The sequence below is a fragment of the Lithobates pipiens genome, unplaced genomic scaffold, assembly GCF_037356315.1.
Source record: "Lithobates pipiens isolate NorthernLeopardFrog02 unplaced genomic scaffold, aLitPip1_a1.2 Scaffold_3, whole genome shotgun sequence".
Classification (NCBI taxonomy): domain Eukaryota; kingdom Metazoa; phylum Chordata; class Amphibia; order Anura; family Ranidae; genus Lithobates; species Lithobates pipiens.
The window spans coordinates 170340780-170363480 of record NW_027507790.1 but is presented as its reverse complement, the minus strand read 5'-3'; the positions used below and the strand labels follow the sequence as shown (position 1 = coordinate 170363480).

Sequence of the window (22701 nt, the reverse complement as noted above, 5' to 3'; positions counted from 1 at the left end):
TAGGGTTGATAACCCAGGAACAATAGGGGAAGATTTTGGAACGAGGGAGCCTGGTATCAATATCCCCTTCGCAGAGGGTTTCCCACCTGCTCTTTACCTATAGAGCATATTATACTCCCCAAAAAATGTGGAAGATAGGTAGGATACCTAGGGATGAATGCCCTAGATGTAAAGCACCGGGGGACCTTCTCCATATGGCGTGGAAATGTCCAAAGCTGTACAGATATTGGATAGAAATAGTCGACAGTATAAACAGGACCTTTAAGATTACCTTGAAGCCAGAAGCTAAGATCTGCCTCTTAGGAATCCTGGAGGAGGGTAGAATCCCCTCTTTGGTAAGGACTGCAGTACTAAGGTGGCTGTACCAGGCCAGGCAGTTAATAGCACTGAATTGGCAGGCCAGGAATCCCCCTGCATTTGAATCATGGGTTAAAGCCATTAACTCCACAATTTGGTGCGAAAGGGTGATGTATATTAAACAAAACAATCTAAAGAAATTTGGGGAGTTATGGAGCCCTTGGTTGAATGAGATGGGCTGCCATTTGGGGGGGGGGGGCTACCTCACACCCTGCTGGCTTGTTGCCGGCGGGGGTGGGGGGATCAGGGGGGGGGGGGTGAGAGCCCTCCCGTCTCCCCCCCCCGCCGGCCGGGCCTCCGGGCGTGCCACCCCTATTCCCGCCATTGTCTATTCTCTCCCAACCAATCGAGGACCATCGCGATCGGATCGGTCGGTGCAAGCAGTGTGTATTTGGGGGGTGGGCTAGGTTGGAAATCTGGTGTTAGATAAAAAGGGTAAGGTTACAATAACTTGAATGTTGTGTATAGCTCTTTTCTTGTGGTAGTTTTGCCTGTGATGATGGATTTTGAGAGCTGTGAATACTTTTGTTAATTTTGTGGTTGAAAATGTAATTAAAAAAAAATTGAAAAAAAACAAACAAGCATCTCCCCAGTCTGCCTAGTGACAGTCACTGATCACCGCTCCCTGTAATCGGGAGCGGTGATCAGTGGCATGTCACACATAGCCCCCCACAGTTAGAATCACTCCCTAGGACACACTTAACCCTTACAGCGCCACCTAGTAGTTAACCCCTTCACTGCCATTCACATTTACACAGTAATTAATACTTTTTTAATTGCATGATCGCTGTATAAATGTGAATGGTGCCAAAAATCGCACCAAAAGTGTCCAATGTGTCCGCCATAATGTCGCAGTCACGATAAAAAAAAAAAAAAAAAAAATCGCTGATCGCCACCATTACTAGTAGAAAAAAAATTACTAAAAAAATACGATAAAACTATAATCTACTTTGTAGATGTGCAAACCAATCAATAAATGCTTATTGCAATTTTTTTTTTACCAAAAAAAAAAAAAAAAATGTAGAAGAATACGTATCGGCCTAAACTGAGGGAAAAAAAAATAAGTTTTTCGTTTTTTTTTTAATATATTTTTTGAGGATATTTATTATAGCAAAAAGTTAGAAATAATGTGTTTTTTTTTTTCAAAATTGTCGCTATTTTTTTTGTTTATAGCGGGGGAAAAAAAACGCAGAGGTAAACAAATACCACCAAAAGAAGGCTCTATTTGTGGGGGGGAAAAAAAAAAAAGACATCAATTTTGTTTGGGAGCCACATCACACAACCGCGCAATTGTTAGTTAAAGCGACGCAGTGCCGAATTGCAAAAAGTGATCTGGTCTTTGGGCAGCCAAATGTTCCCGGGCTTAGGTGGTTAAGAGAGCGATCTTCAAACAATGGCCTGAGGGCCAGATATGGCCCTTCGCTTGCCTGTATTTGACCATTCCTCCCACTGACACCACCGATGGCACTATTCTGCTCACTGATAACAATGGGGCATATGATATTTGGGCATTTTCTGCTCCCACTGACTACAGTCCATCCCCTCGCTAAAGCCTTAAGGACAGTAAATTGGCCCTTTGTTTAGAACATTTTGGAGACCCATGCTTTAAGAGATGCTTTTGATTCCTTTAGGGTTCTCTTTTCTGTCTATGCCAGTAAAAACATCAGCTCAATTAGATCTCCTTAGGTCACCTAATTTACAGTTCCAGACCACAAGTAATTTATTGTGAGTGTACATGGTACACAGAGAAATTCTACCTTGACCTTTGACAAACCAAAAGAAGTCCAAACTCAAAAACATAACATTTTTGGAGGGACGTAATGGTTAAATAGTATTTTTCAAAACCTTTTGACACATTATTAACATTTTTGCTGTTGCGGTATAAAACTATAAATATAACACTTACCTAGATATACACACGGGAGATGATTTTGCATTGCAATCTCTTGTGCTCGGAGGTGCTTCTTTACCGTGATGGGGTAGTAGGTTCCACCTTTCACAGTCGCATCATTAGCTACAATCAGGCACTCTATCCTGCAAAAGGGTGGAACACGGTCAGTAAGTGAAAAAAAAAAAAAAAAAAAAAAAAAAAACATTTATATTGAATCCTCAAAAACCTGCTTCAATCATCAAGCAGTTATAAGACTGACAAGGAATTCGCATGCGACTTATGAATCAGGATTTCTGATTTAGAACAACAGATTTCACTTAACATCATAATTCTTTCACATCTGGACTTTAAAACCAGAGTTACTATTTAGGTGCTTCAGTTGGTTGTGTGTTGGCCTACATCGAGCAACCTCAATCATCCGCTCTATTAATTACATTTATAAAATCTGTGTGTGATCATAGCCAAGTGATGGCATTTTTCATTTTTAAAGAATTTGAGTGTCAGGGGCCTAGGTGTAGGCATTGTCATTTTAGATAATGGCATGTTTCCGAGCTTGTGGTAACAGTTTTGGGAACCATTTTCTGTTTTAGCATGACTAAGCCATAGAGGTTGGAGAACGATCACAGCTTTTTACTGTACTGTGCATTATAGAAACTGGAGGAGATCAAGACACGCATCTATGGTTACTAGCTCCATCCTGACTACCCATTGGGGGGGTGGGAGTGTGCAAGCAGGTGGGTCACACACATAGGAAAAGTACATTCCTCATCTGTTTGCACTGAACTTGGGAAAGGGCATCAACAGGCTGTTGTAGTGTGTGAGTTGGAGGAGGGCTGCCAGGACTTGGAGGTTGATTTGCTGGATAGTAGGAGGCTGGAGATCTGCAGGCTGCCCAGCATACCGACTGATGCGTCTGGAACGGCAATGCACACAGACTCTGAACAGACACTCTTGGGTTAGAGGGAGCATGGCAGCTCTGTGTACAAGGAGATGCAGAGCAATGCACAGCATTTTGTGGAGCTGGTTGGTAGGTGTGGCACAAAGCTGATGCAGTGCTAACCCCAAAGGAGAAATTTGGGATCTCTGTTCTGCACTTCAACTCAAAGAACCACCTCGGCCACATTTGGTTGAATGAAAGTTGCTGTAAGCACTTCTAGGAACACAAGTGTGCATATCTTTAACTCCACTGTGAATTAAATCAGGAAAGAGACTCAAGAGTGTTTAGTGGGAAAGTAACTCAATATTATATTTTGGTATGGTTTAGAGCAGGGGTCTCCAAACTTTCTAAAGAAAGGCACTCCATTATTCAGAACCATGGAGTTATATCGCCCCCTACAGGAGTAGGACACTAGGCAGAAAAAAAAAAAAAAAAAAGAAGAAGACTTAGCTATGTCTATGGGCAGTCCTAGGTGGTATACACCCCCCTCTCTGCTATAGGCCTTCAGATTAGTAACAAGCAGTGTCAACTACTTTAGAGGGGTTGTTTCTGTGTCCATTAATGAACTCAGAGAAATGGATTTTACGGTAAGTGAAAAATCCAATTTTCTCTTTTCATTCATTGACAGACACAGCGCTCCATTATTCATAACCATAGGGACGTCCCAAAGCAGTGCCAAACATAAGGGGTGGGAAAACGAAAAATCCAAAAGGCTAACACAAGAGCCAACCAGGTAACAGGAGCTCAACACAGAATAAGCTGGAGCCCAACCTGGTCAATACCCCTTTAAGAGGGAATAGACTCTCTAAACAGCAGCCTGCAAAACCTTGCGGCCAAAAGAGGCATCCGCAGATGCCAACACATCCACTTCAGAGAACGTTGTGAAAGTGTAAAAGATAACGCCACCATTTCCGAAACTCTGCAAGCAGAGGTGATAGCCACCAAGAGGCCACCTTCCAAGACAGTGGAATCTCCAGAATATTTTGAGAAATGCTTCTGGAGAACAGGAATCACCAAGTTCAGATGCCATGGTGGTAGAAGAGACTGCACCGGTGGAAACAGAGGTCCAACCCCTTGAATAAAAAAAAAAAAGGTACGCACCAGGGATCACGGGACCAGGGAACGCTGAAGAAGACCACCCAGTACCCTTGATGTTACTCGAGGCCCATTCCCGCTCAACCGCCCATGAAGGGAGGTCGGAATCAGAGCCACAGAGAAAGAATGAAGATGAATGCCTGGTGACTCACTTCAGGATATAGGTGCTTTCCACATTCAGAGATAGAACCTCCTAGGAGGTAGACTCCCTAGCCATCAGCAGCAGTTAAAACCAGCGACTCTAAAGCAGGATGGAATAATGGCCCTTGGGACAGTAGAACCTCCTTGAGAGACACAGTCGCCAAGGAACGTTAGCGCCCAGGCACAACCAGTCGGCGTACTCAGACCGACGGGACCCATCCGGAGCCAATAAAAGCCGCAGGAGAAGCTGGAGAGGAGGAAAGGCATAGAGCAACCGTTACAGGCCCCATGGGCCAGCAGAGCGATTGAGGTGCCCACCAGAGGATCCTGTGACCTTGCCAGAAACCTTGGTATTGTCCTGTTTAGCCAGGGCGCAAACAGACCTACCTCAGGAGTGCCCCATCGGAGACATATCCGATAAGACACTGCCAGGTGAATGGCCCACCCCCTGGTCCAACCCTAGCCAACTGAGGCATCCGACTGTCAGTATTCCACCCCTGGAATGCTGACATTGGAGAGGGCCAGAACAAGATATTCTGCCCACCAGAGGATACTGGCAACTGCCAGGGCTGGCAACACTTTATTTGGCCCACCCTGGTGATTGACATAAGCCACCTCCATTGTATTGGAGCCCCCGAAGGCAATCAGTCCATGATCCAGACATAGTCTGATTGTTCGAAGTTCCAGGATATTGCTCGGTAGTCCGGATTCCACCAGTATCCAAATGACCCTGAGCTTTGTAACAGACTGGCATTGGTGGTCACCCTGTTCAATACAAGGGGAGAAAGGATTTACCCCACTGAAGAACCGGAAAGAGAAGCCACCAGACCAGGGAACCTCCAGTCTCCTGGTTCAGCCGAATCCGTTTGTCCAGAGACCTCGGGCACTTGTCCCATTATGCCAGGAGCTCCCTGAGGAAAGCTTGTATGGAACTGTGCAAACGAAATCGCCTCAAAAAAGGTAGCTACCATCAGACACAACAGCCACTTGCAGGTCCGCAGGGAGGCCCACCTGCCGGACAACAGTAAATGAAAAAAACTCATGCAACTTCTGGAGTTTGTCCAGAGGAAGAAACACTCTGGCCAGGGCTGAAGCCTGGATCAGGCTCAGATAATCCAAAGTTCTGGAAGGGGCCAAAGCAAACTTCAGATAGAATAGAAGCCAAGTGAAATCTGCAATGTCAGTATAGGAGCTACGTTGCCCCCCCTGGGGTGGTCGGGGACTCGCAGAAGAAGATAGTCCAGGCTGTCCAGGACTGCAAATCCCCACTGTCGCAACCACGCCAGATCCGGGGCCAACACCTTGTGAACACCCCAGGAGTGGTGGCAGGACCAAAGGGCAACACCATGCTCACATAATGCTCAGCACCCACAAAATGGAGGAAGTGCTGGAGTCGGCACATAGTGGAATGCGCAAGTAAGCATTTGTGATATCGATAGAAGCCAGAAAGTTCCCATGATGAAGAGGTGCCACCACTGTGCGGACGGACTCCATCCTGAACTGCAGAACTGAAGGTGCCATGCCCTCCATCTTTTGAACTGTGAACAGGTTTGAATAAAACCCCCCAAAGCTGTTCCCGACACGGAAACTGGGACAATCACACTCTGAAGCAACAGAGCTTGCTGTCTAAGCACCACTGCGGAAACAGAGAGCTCAGCAACCAGGGGAAATGCGGCCAAGAGGCATAGCAGACAAACTGCAGTGCCTAGACCAACAAGTCCGCCAATGAAGCAAAGGCAGGGGGGTTCTGCACCCCCTCCAGGTATGTCAGCTGGTTCTTTAGAAGCCAGAGATTCCTCTATTTGAATCATGGTTGCCTTAAACAGCCTAGAGACAGGGGGGTCCACTACTGGTGGAACAGTCCACTTCTGAAGGAGGGACTCCTCAAAGGGGTACCTCACAGCAAGCGTTTTTTGGAAGCACAAAGGGCACTTTGGACACTCCCAGTCTTTGGCAAAATAAGAGGTAGAAGGGAACGCTGTCACCGTGCAAGATGGCTTATGAGTGCCAAAAGGGGAACCGGCCCGCCATCGCTGTATCCCCCATCTTGAAAGGTTCCCATACAGCTATAATAAGTGCGACAACCAGTGCCTTTTTGTGCACCACTACAGTTGTGGAGGAATCATCCCCACTCCCTGACAGGACAGGGAGCGTGGCAACCAACCCCGCAAGGTGGGCCACGTCCGTGGCGGCAGAGCCAGATACAGGGTTGTTCGAAACAGAGGAGGTAGGGGAAGGTAGGGGGTGCCATTTACTGTGCTATATGCCTAAGCACCACCCCAAAAAAACTCAGGAGGGGGCCACCAACTGAGACCCCCACCACCCGAAGCCTGCACAGGGGGTGTCGACAGAGGCCTCTCACACACAGGGGGGGCGGCGACTGAGCCCCCACGCAGGGGGGGGCGGCGACCGAGACCCCACACGGGGGGGGGGGCGCCGACCGAGCCCCCACACGGGGGGGGGGGGCGACCGAGCCCCCACACAGGGGGGGGGGGGGGCGCCGACCGAGCCCCCACACAGGGGGGGGGGGGGCGCCGACCGAGCCCCCACACAGGGGGGGGGCACGCCGACCGAGCCCCCACACAGGGGGGGGGCACGCCGACCGAGCCCCCACACAGGGGGGGGGCACGCCGACCGAGCCCCCACACAGGAGGGGGGGCACCGACCGAGCCCCCACACAGGAGGGGGGGCACCGACCGAGCCCCCACACAGGAGGGGGGGCGACCGACCGAGCCCCCACACAGGAGGGGGGGGCGACCGAGCCCCCACACAGGGGGGGCGCCGACCGCGCCCCCACACAGGGGGGGGGGGGCGACCGAGCCCCCACACAGGAGGGGGGGCACGCCGACCGAGCCCCCACACAGGAGGGGGGGCACGCCGACCGAGCCCCCACACAGGAGGGGGGGCACCGACCGAGCCCCCACACAGGAGGGGGGGGCACCGACCGAGCCCCCACACAGGAGGGGGGGGCACCGACCGAGCCCCCACACAGGAGGGGGGGCACCGACCGAGCCCCCACACAGGGGGGGGGGCGACCGAGGCCACACACACAAAGGCACCACTGAGGCCCCTCAATGGGAGCACCAGGAGCATCCACACCGGGCCCACCTAAAGGCCCCTCAAAAGGAGATCGCCCTCAGAGTGCCACACCTCTGGTAGGAGATGGCCATGAGGCCAAGCAGGCCGCAAAAGCGGGGGGATCAGACCGACATGAGCCACTGAACGGAGGGTGGACACCCAAAAGATGGAAGCAGCCTCCGCCGCCTGACCTGGGGCCATCCTCCCAGCACTCAGTCGGTAGGCCGTAGAGCCGCAGCCTAAATTATCAGTCGCCTGCTGCGAGTTTGCATCAGAGCCACTGAAAGGAGAGCGAACACCCAAAAACGGATAGCTACGGCCTCCGCCGCCCACCCTGGGGCCTCCCAGTCGGTAGCCTGCAAAGCCGCAGCCTAAATTACAGGAGGGCCGCCGCAGGCAGTCCCCCCCATCACGGACGTCCAGTCACCCGCCTCCTAGGCCCAACCACTGCAGCAGGTGGGCCCAAGGGACACCCCCCCCCCCCCAGTAGCAACCCCGAGGGTGGAAGGCCAGTGTGTCCAAAAGCACCTAGGCTAGAAGCCTGGGCCTCACCCAGGAAGGAATGAAGGGGGGTGGAGGAGAAACCCGGAGGCATCGACCACCCCAGGTCCAGGAAGGAGAGGAGGGGGTCCCCTACTTACCGACCCAGCGAAGCATGCGGGTAACACTCCCAGACAGATCTCCTCGCCACCGAAGTGGGGGGACTTTAGGCCATGTGGCCAAGACCCATTCATATGCCACCTTGTGATACGTTTAACTCGAAAGGCCAGCCCCCATCCAGTGGGGCTATGTCGCAGCCGACCTAGCAGGTAGCTGCAGTCTGCACACGATCACTGGCCAGACTGAGGAGACCACTGGATCTTAGTGTCCAGCCCGTCGACCAGCCCAGCAGTTGATTGTAGATCTCACAGGAAAAAAAAATTCACAGGACTAGAAATCCTAGCAGGGAGCTAGGTCCTTACTCCTGACTAGGCAGAAAAAACGGAAGGCCTATAGCAGAGAGGGGGTGTATACCACCTAGGACTGCCCACAGGCGTAGCCAAGTCTTTTTTCTGCCTAGTGTCCTACTGTAGGGGGCGATATAACCCTATGGTTCTGAATAAAGGAGCGCTGTGTCTGTCAATGAATGAAAGAGAAATTAAGCTTTTTCCCCTTATCCTGGCAATTTCTCTCCGGGAATTGTAGCTCAAAAGCTCTTTATTACATTAGAGTCTCTCTCTTCTGGACTACAATTCCCACAGTGTAGCACTTCCTGACTCGGTCTATTGAACTCTTCCTGTTCAGCAGCCTCCTCCTCTCTCTGATACAGCCGTTCAGCACCACACAGAAGCAGCTACAGATAGCAGCTGCAGACAGCGTTTCTCTTACTCTCCATTCTTAGCCAAGCACCTGGCTACATTGACTACAGGAAATACAAGTTTGCTAGACATCTGCAGGGCATTCTGTATCTCCTAGCAGTGATCTTATGGGCGCAAAATGACCACGCTGGGATGGATCTGCTTCCATGCCTGGAGTGGTCAATTTTAAACCGGTACCACAGGTAACCAGCAGGCTCACCAGATATTTAGCAGTAACCTAGCAAACACGGTAAATAACTTACAGCTACATGTACCATCAAGTATGTAACAAACTAAATACATATGGATTTTTAAAATTTTTAGACAATGTGTCACGTACTCTTGAGACCATCTTACCCAGATACACGACCAATACCAGTGATGACACCTCCAGCTGGAACCTCCTCATTACCATATAACTCATAACCAGCAAACTGGGAGAATTCCAGGAAAGGGGATCTGAAAAAAAACAAAACAAAAACACTGTTTTAGTTTCAAGCAAAAATTATTTATTGCAAAAAAAAAAAAAAACTGCTGCTTTAAAAAGTAAATGGCTTAGTTATTTAAAGAAATTGTGAGAAAATGCTTGCGAGTCCTTATCTGGATTTCTTAGCTCATCATATCTGATCTGTATGTGATCTGATCCTGATCTAATGCCGGCCATAGATGGATCGGATCTTGGCCAGTCCCTGCTATACTGACCAGATTTTATCCATCTATGGGCAGGCTGACTGTACCAATGTGAATTCATCAATGGATTTGTGTACAACCAGCATGTCAGATGTTAGTATGTGAATTGCCAGCAGCTATAGCCCATTCTTCTTGCCCATTTTTACATAGGCTATAGCCGCTAGCAGTAATCACTGTGTTCTCCCAGCAGACGGCTAGCCATGCTGCCCCACCGCAATAACACAAAACAGATTTGCGGGTGGGATTCCCCCCATCAACACTGTTGTCTTCATGGGGGAATCAAGCGATTTTCTGTCCTGCAACCTGTGGTTTCATTATATATCTTTATGGCAGATTTTCAAGAGAACTGATTTCGTTAACCTTCCAGAAAAGCATCACTCATGCACCTGGATCTCGCAATCAGGACCCACGTAGCCTGTCCTATCACTGCCGGCAAAGAGGAGAGACAGCCGCAGGGATTTCAAATCCCCAGACTGGTAAAGTGGCTTTACAATCTGTCAGAACAGGTGATCACCAGGCTCCAGGTTAGTGGGACCAGGTGCGTTGGGGAGGGGGTCCAGTGTAAATTCACCTTACAGATTTTAACTAATGAGGCATTTTCTAGTAAAAAGATCAACACCATTACTAAGCCTCCAATGCCTGTGCTGCCATGTGGAAGAAATATTAGACTGCATGTATTTCATCCTTCCAGTAATTGAGATACTGGTACGGTATAGAGTTGGCCTTTAGAGTAAGTGAATGCTGTAATTTGTGTGTATATATATATATATATATATATATATATATATATATATATATATATATATACACACACACATACACACACACATATATACACATACATACACTTTAAGCAAAAAAGGTGTGTGTGTAATAATATATATATACACACACACACACACACACCTTTTTTGCTTAAAGTGTCCCTGTCATAATTATCAATTGGTATACTGTACATGCATTTGCTAGAAATCCCTTTAACTGGGGTGACTACTGGATCTATATTATTGAGCCTGACACCCAGCTCCAGGGGGTTGACTAGTAAGGACTGCCTATAAGTGGTGCTGTTTTTTTTCTGCCTAGTGTCCTACTCCTGAAGGTGGGGCTATAAACCTGTTGTCAAGAAAAAAGAATTGTCCCTGTCAATGATGTAAGAGAAAAGCCGCTGCTGTCTAAAAAGAACATTCAAGCAAAATTGCCGTTTGCCATTTACCATATGAGCAAAGACCAGGCCTCCTGCAATAATGTACTGAGAACTGAACAATAGACAGATAGAGCTGTTTGGTCACAGTAATGCCGCGTACACACGATCGGACTATCCAGCGGACAACTTTACGGACTTTGCAGTGGTGGTCCGACGGACTTTCCGAATGAGCGGACCTGCCCACACACGACCGGACTTTTCCGGCGGACAATCCGCCGGACTATGGCAGGAGTCCGCCGGACTTTTGAAATGAATGAAGGGACTTGCCCACACGCAGAGTAAAGTCCGTTCATTTTGAACATGGCTCCAGGTAGCCGGGACTAGTGAAGGAAGTGAATGTCACCGCCTCCATCGGCGAGATTGACACCTCACTAGCCCCGTCACCTGGTATGGATTTAAAGGGGAAGCCCTACGCAGAAAAAACGGCGTGGGGGTCTCCCCAAAGTCCATAGCAGACCCTTATCCGAGCACGCAGCCCAGCCGGTCAGGAAAGGGGGTGGGGATGAGCCAGTGCCCCCCGAGCCATACCAGGCCGCGTGCCCTCAACATGGGGGGTGCTTAGGTGAAGGGGGTGCCATGCGGCCCCCCCACCCCAAAGCACCTTGTCCCCCATGTTGATGAGGACAAGGGCCCGACAACCCTGGCCACTGCTTGTCGGGTCTGCGGGCGGGGGGCTTATCGGAATCCGGGAGCACCCTTTAATAAGACCTCGAAGTTGGAAGAAGACCCTCGGACAGTGGCGACGACGACGAAGAAGAAAGCCGGGCTCCTCCGCTAGTAAAAGAGCTAGAAAAAGAGCTGAAGATAGCGGAGCAGTCCAGCAAGAAGACCCCTCAAGACGGAAGAAGAGAAGACCACCGTAGCTGTCAAATTATTTTAAAAACGTATGTTGTGTTTTTTTATTTACACTTTTATCACCAGGTGAATGGGTAGGGGTACACCGTACCCCATACTCATTCACATAGGGTGGGGGGCTGGTATCTGGGGGCCCCCTTATTAAAGGGGGCTCCCGGATTCCGATAAGCCACCCGTAGATCCCGACAACCAACAGCCAGGGTTGTTGGGAAGAGGCCCTTGTCCTCATCAACATGGGCCACAATAGTTAAGAATATGCACATTACCACTTGCATATTCTCAACTATTGTTAATGCATTATTATTATTTTTTTTAACCTGACTACACATTAGGGGCCCATAGAAAGGTTGCAAACTACTCTAGGTTACATTAAAGTGGTTGTAAAGCCACTTGTCATGTCCCTACATTCCACCGTTAGATAACATGTGCCCCACTGTATGTCCTCTATTAAGAAAAAAAAGCAGATTTCTACCTTATTTCAGAGTGCCTCCCAGAGCTTGCGTGACTGCACTGCTCTTTCCTCTCCCCAACTGACAGCTACAGCGGGAGGGGCCGAGAACATCCGCTGACGTCAACTGGGAGGAGAGGGGGAGAGAGGCGAGGAGTCACGTGAACGATGGGAGATGCTCTGATACAAGGTAGAAATCAGCTTTTTTTTAACCACTTGCCGACCAGCGCATGACGATGTACCTCGACAGAATAGCACGGGCAGGCAAATGGGCGTACATGTACGTCCCTTTAAAATTTGCCGCCCTGCCATCGGGAGCGCACCGCTGGTCGGGACCCCCCTGAGTCCGGTCGCGGGACCCGCGGACTCGATCGCCGCGGGCATCCCCGCGATCGTCTCACGGAGCGGCCGAATGGAGAAGTGCCGTTGTAAACAACATTTCTCCATTCTGCCTAGCAACTAGTGACGCTGATCTCTGCTCCATGTGATTGGAGCAGAGATCAGTGTTCACTAAATGAAAGCCCAACCCCCCCACAGTTAGTAACACACCCCTAGGAACACTTAACCCCTACACTGCCACCCACTGGTTAACCCCTTCACTGCCAGTGTCATTTACACAGGAATCACTGCATTTATATAGCAGTGATTACTGTATAAATGACAATGGTCCCAAAAATGTGTCAAAAATGTCCGATGGGTCCCCCACAATGTCACAATAAAAATCGCTGATCGCCGCCATTACTAGTAAAAAAAAAATAATAAAAAATTATTAATAAAAATGCTATAAAACTATCCCTATTTTGTAAACGCTATAACTTTTGCGTAAACCAATCAATAATCGCTTATTGCGATTTTTTTTACCAAAAATATGTAGAAGAATACGTATCGGCCTAAACTGAGGGAAAATATGTTTTTTTATATATTTTTGGGGGATATTTATTAGAACAAAAAGTAAAAAATAATGTGTTTTTTTCAAAATTGTCGCTCTATTTTTGTTTATAGCACAAAAAATAAAAACCGCAGGGGTGATCAAATACCACCAAAAGAAAGCTCTATTTGTGGGAAAAAAAAAGGACGTCAATTTTGTTTGGGAGCCACATCGCATGACCACGCAATTGTCAGTTAAAGCGACGCAGTGCCGAATCGCAAAAAGTGGTCTGGTCTTTGACCAGCAAATTGGTCCTGTCTGAAAGTGGTTAAATAAAGGACATACAGTGGGGCACATACCGTTACCTAACAGAGTGGATTGTCGGGACATGTCACTGTTATTTTAGCAGCAGGAGCGGATGGGTCATGGAGCAGAGGAGACACGGTGGATGATGGAGGCATGTAAACGGACCACAGTGTAAGGGCTCAGCAGCAATGATAAACCATGGTCAGTTTACGGGGGGGTTGAGGGCAGAAACAGGCAGGATCAGCCAGGTATTTCAGGTGATATAGGGGAGCAAATTGCACAGCATTGTTCAGTATAACCAGCTTTAACCACTTACCGACCGGGCCATAGCCGAATGATGTCTACAATACAATGATGTCCTCCCAGAAACTCGAGCATGCAGGAGTGTCCATGCTCACCGTGTTCTCGGGACCCAGTGCATCACGGATCGGGGTAAAGGGTCAATAACAGCGGCCCTGCAACACGTGATTGCTCCATCCAATGATGGAGCAATCACTGTCAACAAACCAACGTCATGTCCGGTTCTCTCCTCCAATTGTGTGAGCAGAGGAGGGAGAAGCTTCAGCGTGAGGCTGCTTGAATTTTTATGTATTGCAAGTGCCCATGTGTGCCCCATTAGTTCATATCTGTGCCCAGTAGTGCCCCATCAGTGCCCACTAGTAAGTGCTCATCAGCGCCCATCAGTGCCATAGAAAAATGCGTTTTCATTTTCTTTCCACATTTTCCAAAAACTTGTGGGGAAAAAAAATGACATACTCAAAAGACTCATTATGCCTCATAGAATATATGTTGGGGTTTTCTTTCCAAAATGGGGTCATTTTGTGGGCGTTTCCATTGTCCTGGTGCTCTAGAGCAGGGGTCATCAACCCCCGGGCCGCGGCCCAAAGCCGGGCCGTACCGCCTCTCTAGGTGGGCCGCAGCTCCAAGGACACTGTCAGGTCCGAGATTATCAACCCCCGGGCCGCGGCCGGCTAAGGCTTCAGCTTCACCGCTGACGGAGAAAACTGTCAGCGGTGCGGCCGGCCGAACAAGCAGAGAGATGACCTCATCCCTCTGCGCTACGCACAGGCGCGCCGCTGTCCCGCCCTACCATAAGCGGCGGCTAATGAGAGAGAGAGAGAGAGAGAGAGAGAGAGAGAGTGACCTCATCTCTCCCCGCCCACCCTCACTGAACTTACTTTCCCGCAGTCTCCAACGGCTCCTCCCCTCACTCCCATGCTGGAACTGTAAGTACAGTGCACTCTGCACTCCTAATATTTTATTATAATTAATATTAATTTAATTTAATTAATTTAATTTAATTAATTGGGAAATTAATATTATTTCTGCAATGGGACATTAAATAGTATTTCTGCAATGGGACATCAAATATTATTTCTGCAATGGGACATCAAATATTATTTCTGCAATGGGACATCTAATATTATTTCTGCAATGGGACATCTAATATTATTTCTGCAATGGGACATCTAATATTATTTCTATCACGGGACATCTAATATTATTTCTATCACGGGACATTAAATATTATTTCTGCAATGGGACATCTAATATTATTTCTATCACGGGACATCTAATATTATTTCTATACTGGGACATTTAATATTATTTCTATCATGGGACATCTAATATTATTTCTATACTGGGACATCTAATATTATTTCTATACTGGGACATCTAATATTATTTCTATATTGGGACATCTAATATTATTTCTATACTGGGACATTTAATATTATTTCTATCATGGGACATCTAATATTATTTCTATACTGGGACATTTAATATTATTTCTATACTGGGACGTTTAATACTATTTTTATACTGGGACTTTTAATAATCCTTTTAATACTTTTATACTGGGACTTTTATACTTTTAATAATACTTTTTATACTGGGACCGTTATAATACTTTTATAGTGGGACTGTTATAATAAAACCAATTAGTGACAATCTGTTACGCTTTGGTGGCAGGTGACAGTGACAATCCACATCTGCTGGCAGCTGACATTGACAATCCACATCTGGGGGCAGAAAAGTGGCAATCCACATCTGGTGACAGGTCGCAGCAGTGGCAATCCACATCTGGTGACAGGTCACAGCAGTGGCAATCCACATCTGGTGACAGGTCACAGCAGTGGCAATCCACATCTGGTGACAGGTCACAGCAGTGGCAATCCACATCTGGTGACAGGTCACAGCAGTGGCAATCCACATCTGGTGACAGGTCACAGCAGTGGCAATCCACATCTGGTGACAGGTCACAGCAGTGGCAATCCACATCTGGTGACAGGTCACAGCAGTGGCAATCCACATCTGGTGACAGGTCACAGCAGTGGCAATCCACATCTGGTGACAGGGCGCAGCAGTGGCAATTCCCATCTGAAGACAGGCTGCAGCAGTGACAGGCCGCAGCAGTGGCAATTCCCATCTGAAGACAGGCCGCAGCAGTGGCAATTCCCATCTGAAGACAGGCCGCAGCAGTGGCAATTCCCATCTGAAGACAGGCCGCAGCAGTGGCAATTCCCATCTGAAGACAGGCCGCAGCAGTGGCAATTCCCATCTGAAGACAGGCCGCAGCAGTGGCAATTCCCATCTGAAGACAGGCCGCAGCAGTGCAATTCCCATCTGAAGACAGGCTGCAGCAGTGACAGGCCGCAGCAGTGGCAATTCCCATCTGAAGACAGGCCGCAGCAGTGACAATTCCCATCTGAAGACAGGCCGCAGCAGTGGCAATTCCCATCTGAAGACAGGCCGCAGCAGTGGCAATTCCCATCTGAAGACAGGCCGCAGCAGTGGCAATTCCCATCTGAAGACAGGCCGCAGCAGTGGCAATTCCCATCTGAAGACAGGCCGCAGCAGTGGCAATTCCCATCTGAAGACAGGCCGCAGCAGTGCAATTCCCATCTGGTGGCAGGCTTTGCCAACTAGCCAAAATGAGTAAAAAACAAATGTCACTGAAGAGCTTTTTTGAAAAGGGGCAAAGACCCAATGATGAGACAACAGAAGACTGTTCTAAGACTGCAAACAAAAAGAAAGCTGCATTTAAAAGAAAATACCAAGAGTCCTATTTAAATTATGGGTTCATTGCATCAGGTGATTCACATTCTCCAAACCTGCTTTGTATAATATGTGGTGAGCGGCTATCCAATGAAGCCATGAAACCTTCAAAACTGCTTCGCCATATGGAGACCAAACACCCTTCATTAAAAGACAAGCCGGTTGAGTTTTTCAAAAGAAAAAAAACGTGAACACGAAGGACAGAAGCAATTATTGAAGACCACCTCTTCGATAAATGCGTCTGCATTGAGAGCCTCATTCTTAGTGGCTAACCGTATTGCTAAATCTAAGAAACCATTTACAATCGGAGAACAGTTGATCCTGCCTGCTGCAAAGGACATTTGCCGTGAAATTTTAGGAGAGGCTGCGGTTGAAAAGGTGGCGCATGTTCCTCTTTCGGCTAGCACTGTAGCTAGACGAATAAATGAAATTGCAGAGGATATTGAAACGCAACTGATAGAGAGAATTAAGGAGTCACCATGGTATGCCATACAAGTCGATGAGTCTACTGATGTTGACAACAAGGCAACAATGCTTGTTTTTGTTCGATATGTTTTCCAGGAGGATGTCCATGAGGATATGCTATGTGCACTCTTCTTGCCGACCAACACCACAGCTGCAGAATTGTTCAATTCTTTAAATGAGTATATGTCAGGAAAACTGAATTGGTCGTTTTGTGTTGGTGTATGCACGGATGGAGCTGCTGCCATGACTGGGCGGCTTTCTGGTTTTACCACTCGGGTCAAGGAGGTTGTTTCCGAATGTGAGTCTACGCACTGTGTCCTCCATAGAGAAATGCTGGCTAGCCGAAAAATGTCACCTGAACTGAACAACGTTTTGCAGGCTGTGATTAAAATAATCAACCACATTAAAGTACATGCCCTTAACTCACGTCTGTTCGAACAGCTCTGTGAGGAGATGGATGCAGAGCACACACGTCTTCTCTTATACACAGAAGTGAGATGGCTTTCTAAAGGTAGATCACTGAGCAGAGTGTTTGAGTTACGAGAGCCGCTCCAGAGATTTCTTTCTGAAAAACAGTCACCACTTGCAGCACATTTCAGTGTCACAGAATGGGTCACAAAACTTGCTTACTTGTGTGACATATTTAACCTGCTCAACGAACTCAATCTGTCACTTCAGGGGAGAATGAGAACTGTGTTTAAGTCTGCTGATAAAGTGGCTGCATTCAAAGCCAAACTGGAATTATGGGGGCGACGAGTCAACAATGGTATTTTTGACATGTTTCCAACCTTATCAGAGCTTTTGAAAGAGACTGAGCCAGAACCTTCTTTCACACAGCTGGTGCATGATCACCTCTATCAGCTTTCAAAAGAATTTGAACATTATTTCCCATCCTCAAAAGACCCCCGAATTGGGAAGGAATGGATCCGTGACCCATTTGTGAATAAGCCAGGTGAATCCACTCTGTCCGTGCTAGAAGAGGATCAACTGCTTGAGATCGCAAATGATGGTGGCCTTAAAAGTATGTTTGAGACGACTTCAAACCTCCATACGTTCTGGATTAAAGTCAAGGCAGAATATCCTGCAATTGCCACAAAAGCACTGAAAAGCTTGCTGCCATTTCCAACATCCTATCTTTGTGAAGCTGGATTTTCTGCAGTGACAGCAACCAAAACAAGATTACGGAGCAGATTGGACATAAGCAACACACTTCGAGTGTCACTGTCTCCTATCACCCCAAGATGGGACCGCCTAGTTGCAGTAAAACAAGCTCAGGGATCCCACTGATTCTGCATTATGGTGAGTAGAACTATTTCATTTTATATTCCAATGTAATAGAAATAACGTGCTTCAGTCACCCTGACACCATAACACTGTTTAGTTGCAGGGAAACAAGCTTGGGGGCTCCCACTGATTCTACATTACAGTGAGTTGAACTATATAATCATTGTATTATATTGTAATAATATAAATAATGCACTTCAATCGTCCCGATATTATGGTATCAGGATGATTGAACCGATAACGCACCACATCGCGATTCCTCCCCCCCCACCGGGCCTTGGAAAAATATTCTTCCACAAAACCGGTCCTTGGTGCCAAAAAGGTTGGGGACCACTGCTCTAGAGCCTTCAAAAGTGTAAGAGGTAGTCAGGAAATTATATGTGTAATTTATGCTCCTAGAATGTTGGGCCTCTGTATGTGGCAAGGTCGTGTGAAAGTCTCACACATGTGGTACCGCCATACTCAGGAAGAGTAGCAGAATGTGTTTTTGGGGTCTAGTAAGTATGCATATGCCATGTGAGAGAAATAACATGTTAAGAAGATATTTTTGTGAAAAAATATAATCAAAATCGTAATTTTGCAAAGAATTGTGGGAAGAAAAAAAACTCACCATGCCTCTTACTAAATATCTTGGAATGTCTATTTTTCATTTGGGGGGTATTTGTGCTTTCCTGGCTTGTTAGACCCCTTTCACACTGGAGGTGTTTTTCAAGCACTAAAAGGCTAAAAATAGCACCTGTAAAGCACCTGAAAAATGCCTCCCCTGCAGCCTCAGGGTGAGAGCCCGTGTGCTTTCACACTGGAGCGGTGCACTTGCAGGACATTAGAAAAAGTCCTGTAAGCAGCATCTTTAAAGCGTTTTTAGGAGGAGTGTATACACCGCTCCTACACCACCCCTGCCCATTAACATGGATGGACACCGCTGCTGAAGCACCTGCAAAGCAATTCGACAGCGGCACTTTTTGGGCTCACTTAACCCTTTTTCCCGCCCCCTAGAAGGGGTTAAAAGCACCCCGATAGCGCCCAAAAAGCGGCACTAAAACGACAGTAAAGCATCGCTAAAACTAGCATCACTTTACCACTAACGCGGCCACACTGCAAGTGTGAAAGGGGTCTTGGTGTTTCAAGAAATGAGAGAGGCCAACAGTACATCAGGTGTGATTTTTTTCAGTAATTGCCACCATAGCTTGTAGACTCTATATATGAATTAGTAAAAATGCGGCGCTACCAAAAAATTGCTAAATCAAATCAGTGTGTAATAATCTCAAAATAAATGTGAATAAAATAATATCCACTAAATATAAATACAATAGGTAATGGATTAATTTCAAAAATTCAACAAATATACGTGAATGCAATAAATGTGCAAAAATAGTGAATAGAAATCCGTGGAAAAATATTCAGACACCTAAACAATCCACATAGACAATCCAGATGCAAACAAACATAATAGAATATCCATATGAAAATTATAAAAAACAATAGTGAAATAACGTGAAAAAATAAATATTTAGTCCATAATTAAAGTGCATTAGTGACTGATGCCATTGCAAAATAAATGGATAAAGTTCATGCAAAAAAATGTGATCAGACGATTCCCACAAGTGACAAATCACTGCAAACTTCAGTGCTTAATGGGTGCACCACCTATTTCCCCCAGCCTCTCACCTCCAATAACTGGTATACAGGCACTGTATAAAAGGGTAACTGCTGGCTTCTATTTCGTTCACACTGCTTCACCGCTGATTAAGTTTTCAGTGAAAACTTAATCAGCGGTGAAGCAGTGTGAACGAAATAGAAGCCAGCAGTTACCCTTTTATACAGTGCCTGTATACCAGTTATTGGAGGTGAGAGGCTGGGGGAAATAGGTGGTGCACCCATTAAGCACTGAAGTTTGCAGTGATTTGTCACTTGTGGGAATCGTCTGATCACATTTTTTTGCATGAACTTTATCCATTTATTTTGCAATGGCATCAGTCACTAATGCACTTTAATTATGGACTAAATATTTATTTTTTCACGTTATTTCACTATTGTTTTTTATAATTTTCATATGGATATTCTATTATGTTTGTTTGCATCTGGATTGTCTATGTGGATTGTTTAGGTGTCTGAATATTTTTCCACGGATTTCTATTCACTATTTTTGCACATTTATTGCATTCACGTATATTTGTTGAATTTTTGAAATTAATCCATTACCTATTGTATTTATATTTAGTGGATATTATTTTATTCACATTTATTTTGAGATTATTACACACTGATTTGATTTAGCAATTTTTTGGTAGCGCCGCATTTTTACTAATTCATATATTTAATTCTGGTGCAGAGAACACTTTTTTATGCTGGCTGCTTCCTAGATACATTATTTCTTTTCTGTAGGATAACTCAGGTGGAGCGCACTAGCATTTCCTTTTTACATTGTAGACTCTATAACTTTCACAAAGACCAAATAATATACACAGATTTGGGTTATTTTTACCAAAGATATGTAGCAGCATAAATTGTGTCCAAAACTTAAAAGAAAAATTGGAAAATTATAACAGAAACAAAGAAAATGCATTTTTGGTCTTGTTTTACTTATAGCACAAAAAAACAAAAAAAAAAACAAAGTGGTGATTAAATACCACTAAAAGAAAGCTCTATTTGTATGGAAAAAAATCATATGGGTAAAGTGTTGCATGACTGAGTAATTGCCAAAGTATGAGAGCACTGAAAGCTGAAAATTGGCCTGGTTAGGAAGGGGGTTTATGTGCCCAGTGGGTAAGTGGTTAAAGGAACAGGATCTATTTTTTTTTAGGGTTACAAACACTTTAAGGCTGACTTCCAGCCAGCCATCCACTATACTATGAAAAACATCAGACCCTGTAATCAAACAACAAAAATATAAAAATCGAACAGATGTCATCCATACCCAGGATCTATAAGCCTGTCGATCCTCTCCCTTGGAAGCAGTTTACCTCTTGAGGTATGGAGTGATCGGGCCTTCTCTCCTCCTCCTGTAACAAGGTCATATGTTTAGTAACAATCTAGGATTGTGCAGAACAGCCTTTCTCAACATTTTAACCCCCAGAGGAACCCCTACAATAGTTTTGTGGTTTCAAGGAACCTTTAATCAAACCAAATTATTATGGGTCAGTGGCAAAATATGCCCCTTACATCGATGGTGAACAGAAAGAATGCAACCCTTGCAGTGGTCATCAGAATGCCACCTTATAGACTACCAAAAAAGATAATTGGTGTCACGAAACTGGTTTTGCCAAGTAGCATTGGTCCTACAACTAAGCAGACACTATTAACCACTTGACCTCTGGAAGATTTACCCCCCCCCTTCATAACCAGGCCATTTTTTGCGATACAGCATGGTGTTACTTTAACTGACAATTGCGTGGTTGTGTGATGCTGTACTCAAATTAAAATTTTAAATGCATCTCCTTCCGCCCCCCCCCCCCCCCAACCCTACAAATAGAGCTTTCTTTTGATGGTATCTGATCACCTCTGCAAGTTTTTATTTTTTTGCACTATAAACAACAAAAATTTTTTATATATATATATATATATATATATATATATATATATATATATATATATATATATATATATATATATATATATATATATATATATATATATATATATATACACACACACACACACACACAATATTGATTGGTTTGCCCAAAAGTTATAGCGTCTACAGACTATTTCATTTATTTTACATTTTCTGCTAGTAATGGCGGCGATCAGCGACTTATAGTGGGACTGTGATAATGTGGCGGACAGTCAGAACACTGACACCTTTTGGGGACCAGTGACACGAATACAGTGATCAGTGCTAAAAATATGCACTGCCACTGTACTAATGACATTGGCCAGGAAGGGGTTAAATGTGTGCTTAGCTGGTGTTTTACTAAACTGTGGGAGGTGCTTGTATTAGGGGAAGGCACACATCTGTGTCCCTGCTTTGCAGGAACACAATATGTATGCCTTCCCTACTGACAGAACAGCAATCTGCTTTGTTTACATAGTCAGACTGCCAGTCTGCCTGTGTAACGAACAATCAGCTTGTGCCTTCGGACATCGAGTCCACAGTACCTGCTGAGTAATCACGGTGGGAGTGGGCTGCCAGCAGACCGCTTCCAACCCGGAAGTGCTGGATCACGTACTAGGTACATGATCCAGAACAGCAGAGCCGCCTTGTCGGCGTATATATAAGTGATGCGGTCGGCAAGCGGTTAAATCAGAGCTCAGTCACCCACCGCTCAAGAAACTTCTAAGATCCTCTGGAGGAACCCTAGCTGAGAATGGCTGGTGTAGAAGAATGTGAAGGTAATAAAGATAATGTAAATATAGACAGGAGCTATGGAGCTGAATTATATTCGTTGCAATACTTTCTGTCACACCGTATTTGCGCAGCGGTCTTACAAGTAGAGGTCGGACAATATATCAGCGTTTTTTAATTAATCAGCATGGGCCGATTGTGCTGATAAAAAAGGCCGATTATAACTTTAGCGCGACTTGCAAATGACTTCTGTACTAGAAGTGAATGCAAGTTGCCTAGGTCTTCCATGTGACTTGGTCTTCCAAGAAAAGACCAAAGAGATACAGAACTCTGTGTGTAGAGTTTTCAGTTTAACCATTTAAAGACTAAATATTTTCTGACACTTGTTGATTACAAGTAA

At 46.0% G+C, this 22701-nt stretch overlaps 1 protein-coding gene across 1 annotated transcript in view; it reads right to left on the bottom strand.

Moving 5' to 3' along the window:
- Positions 1-22701, bottom strand: part of MCCC2 (methylcrotonyl-CoA carboxylase subunit 2) — a 156760-nt gene that overhangs the window by 123064 nt on the left and 10995 nt on the right. The window contains exons 3-5 of the mRNA XM_077462494.1: positions 20934-21018; positions 9194-9295; positions 2264-2391 (exon numbers count right to left, since the gene is read on the bottom strand). Of these exons, the coding sequence (XP_077318620.1) occupies positions 2264-2391; positions 9194-9295; positions 20934-21018 (315 nt within the window). The remainder of the gene's footprint in view (positions 1-2263; positions 2392-9193; positions 9296-20933; positions 21019-22701) is intronic.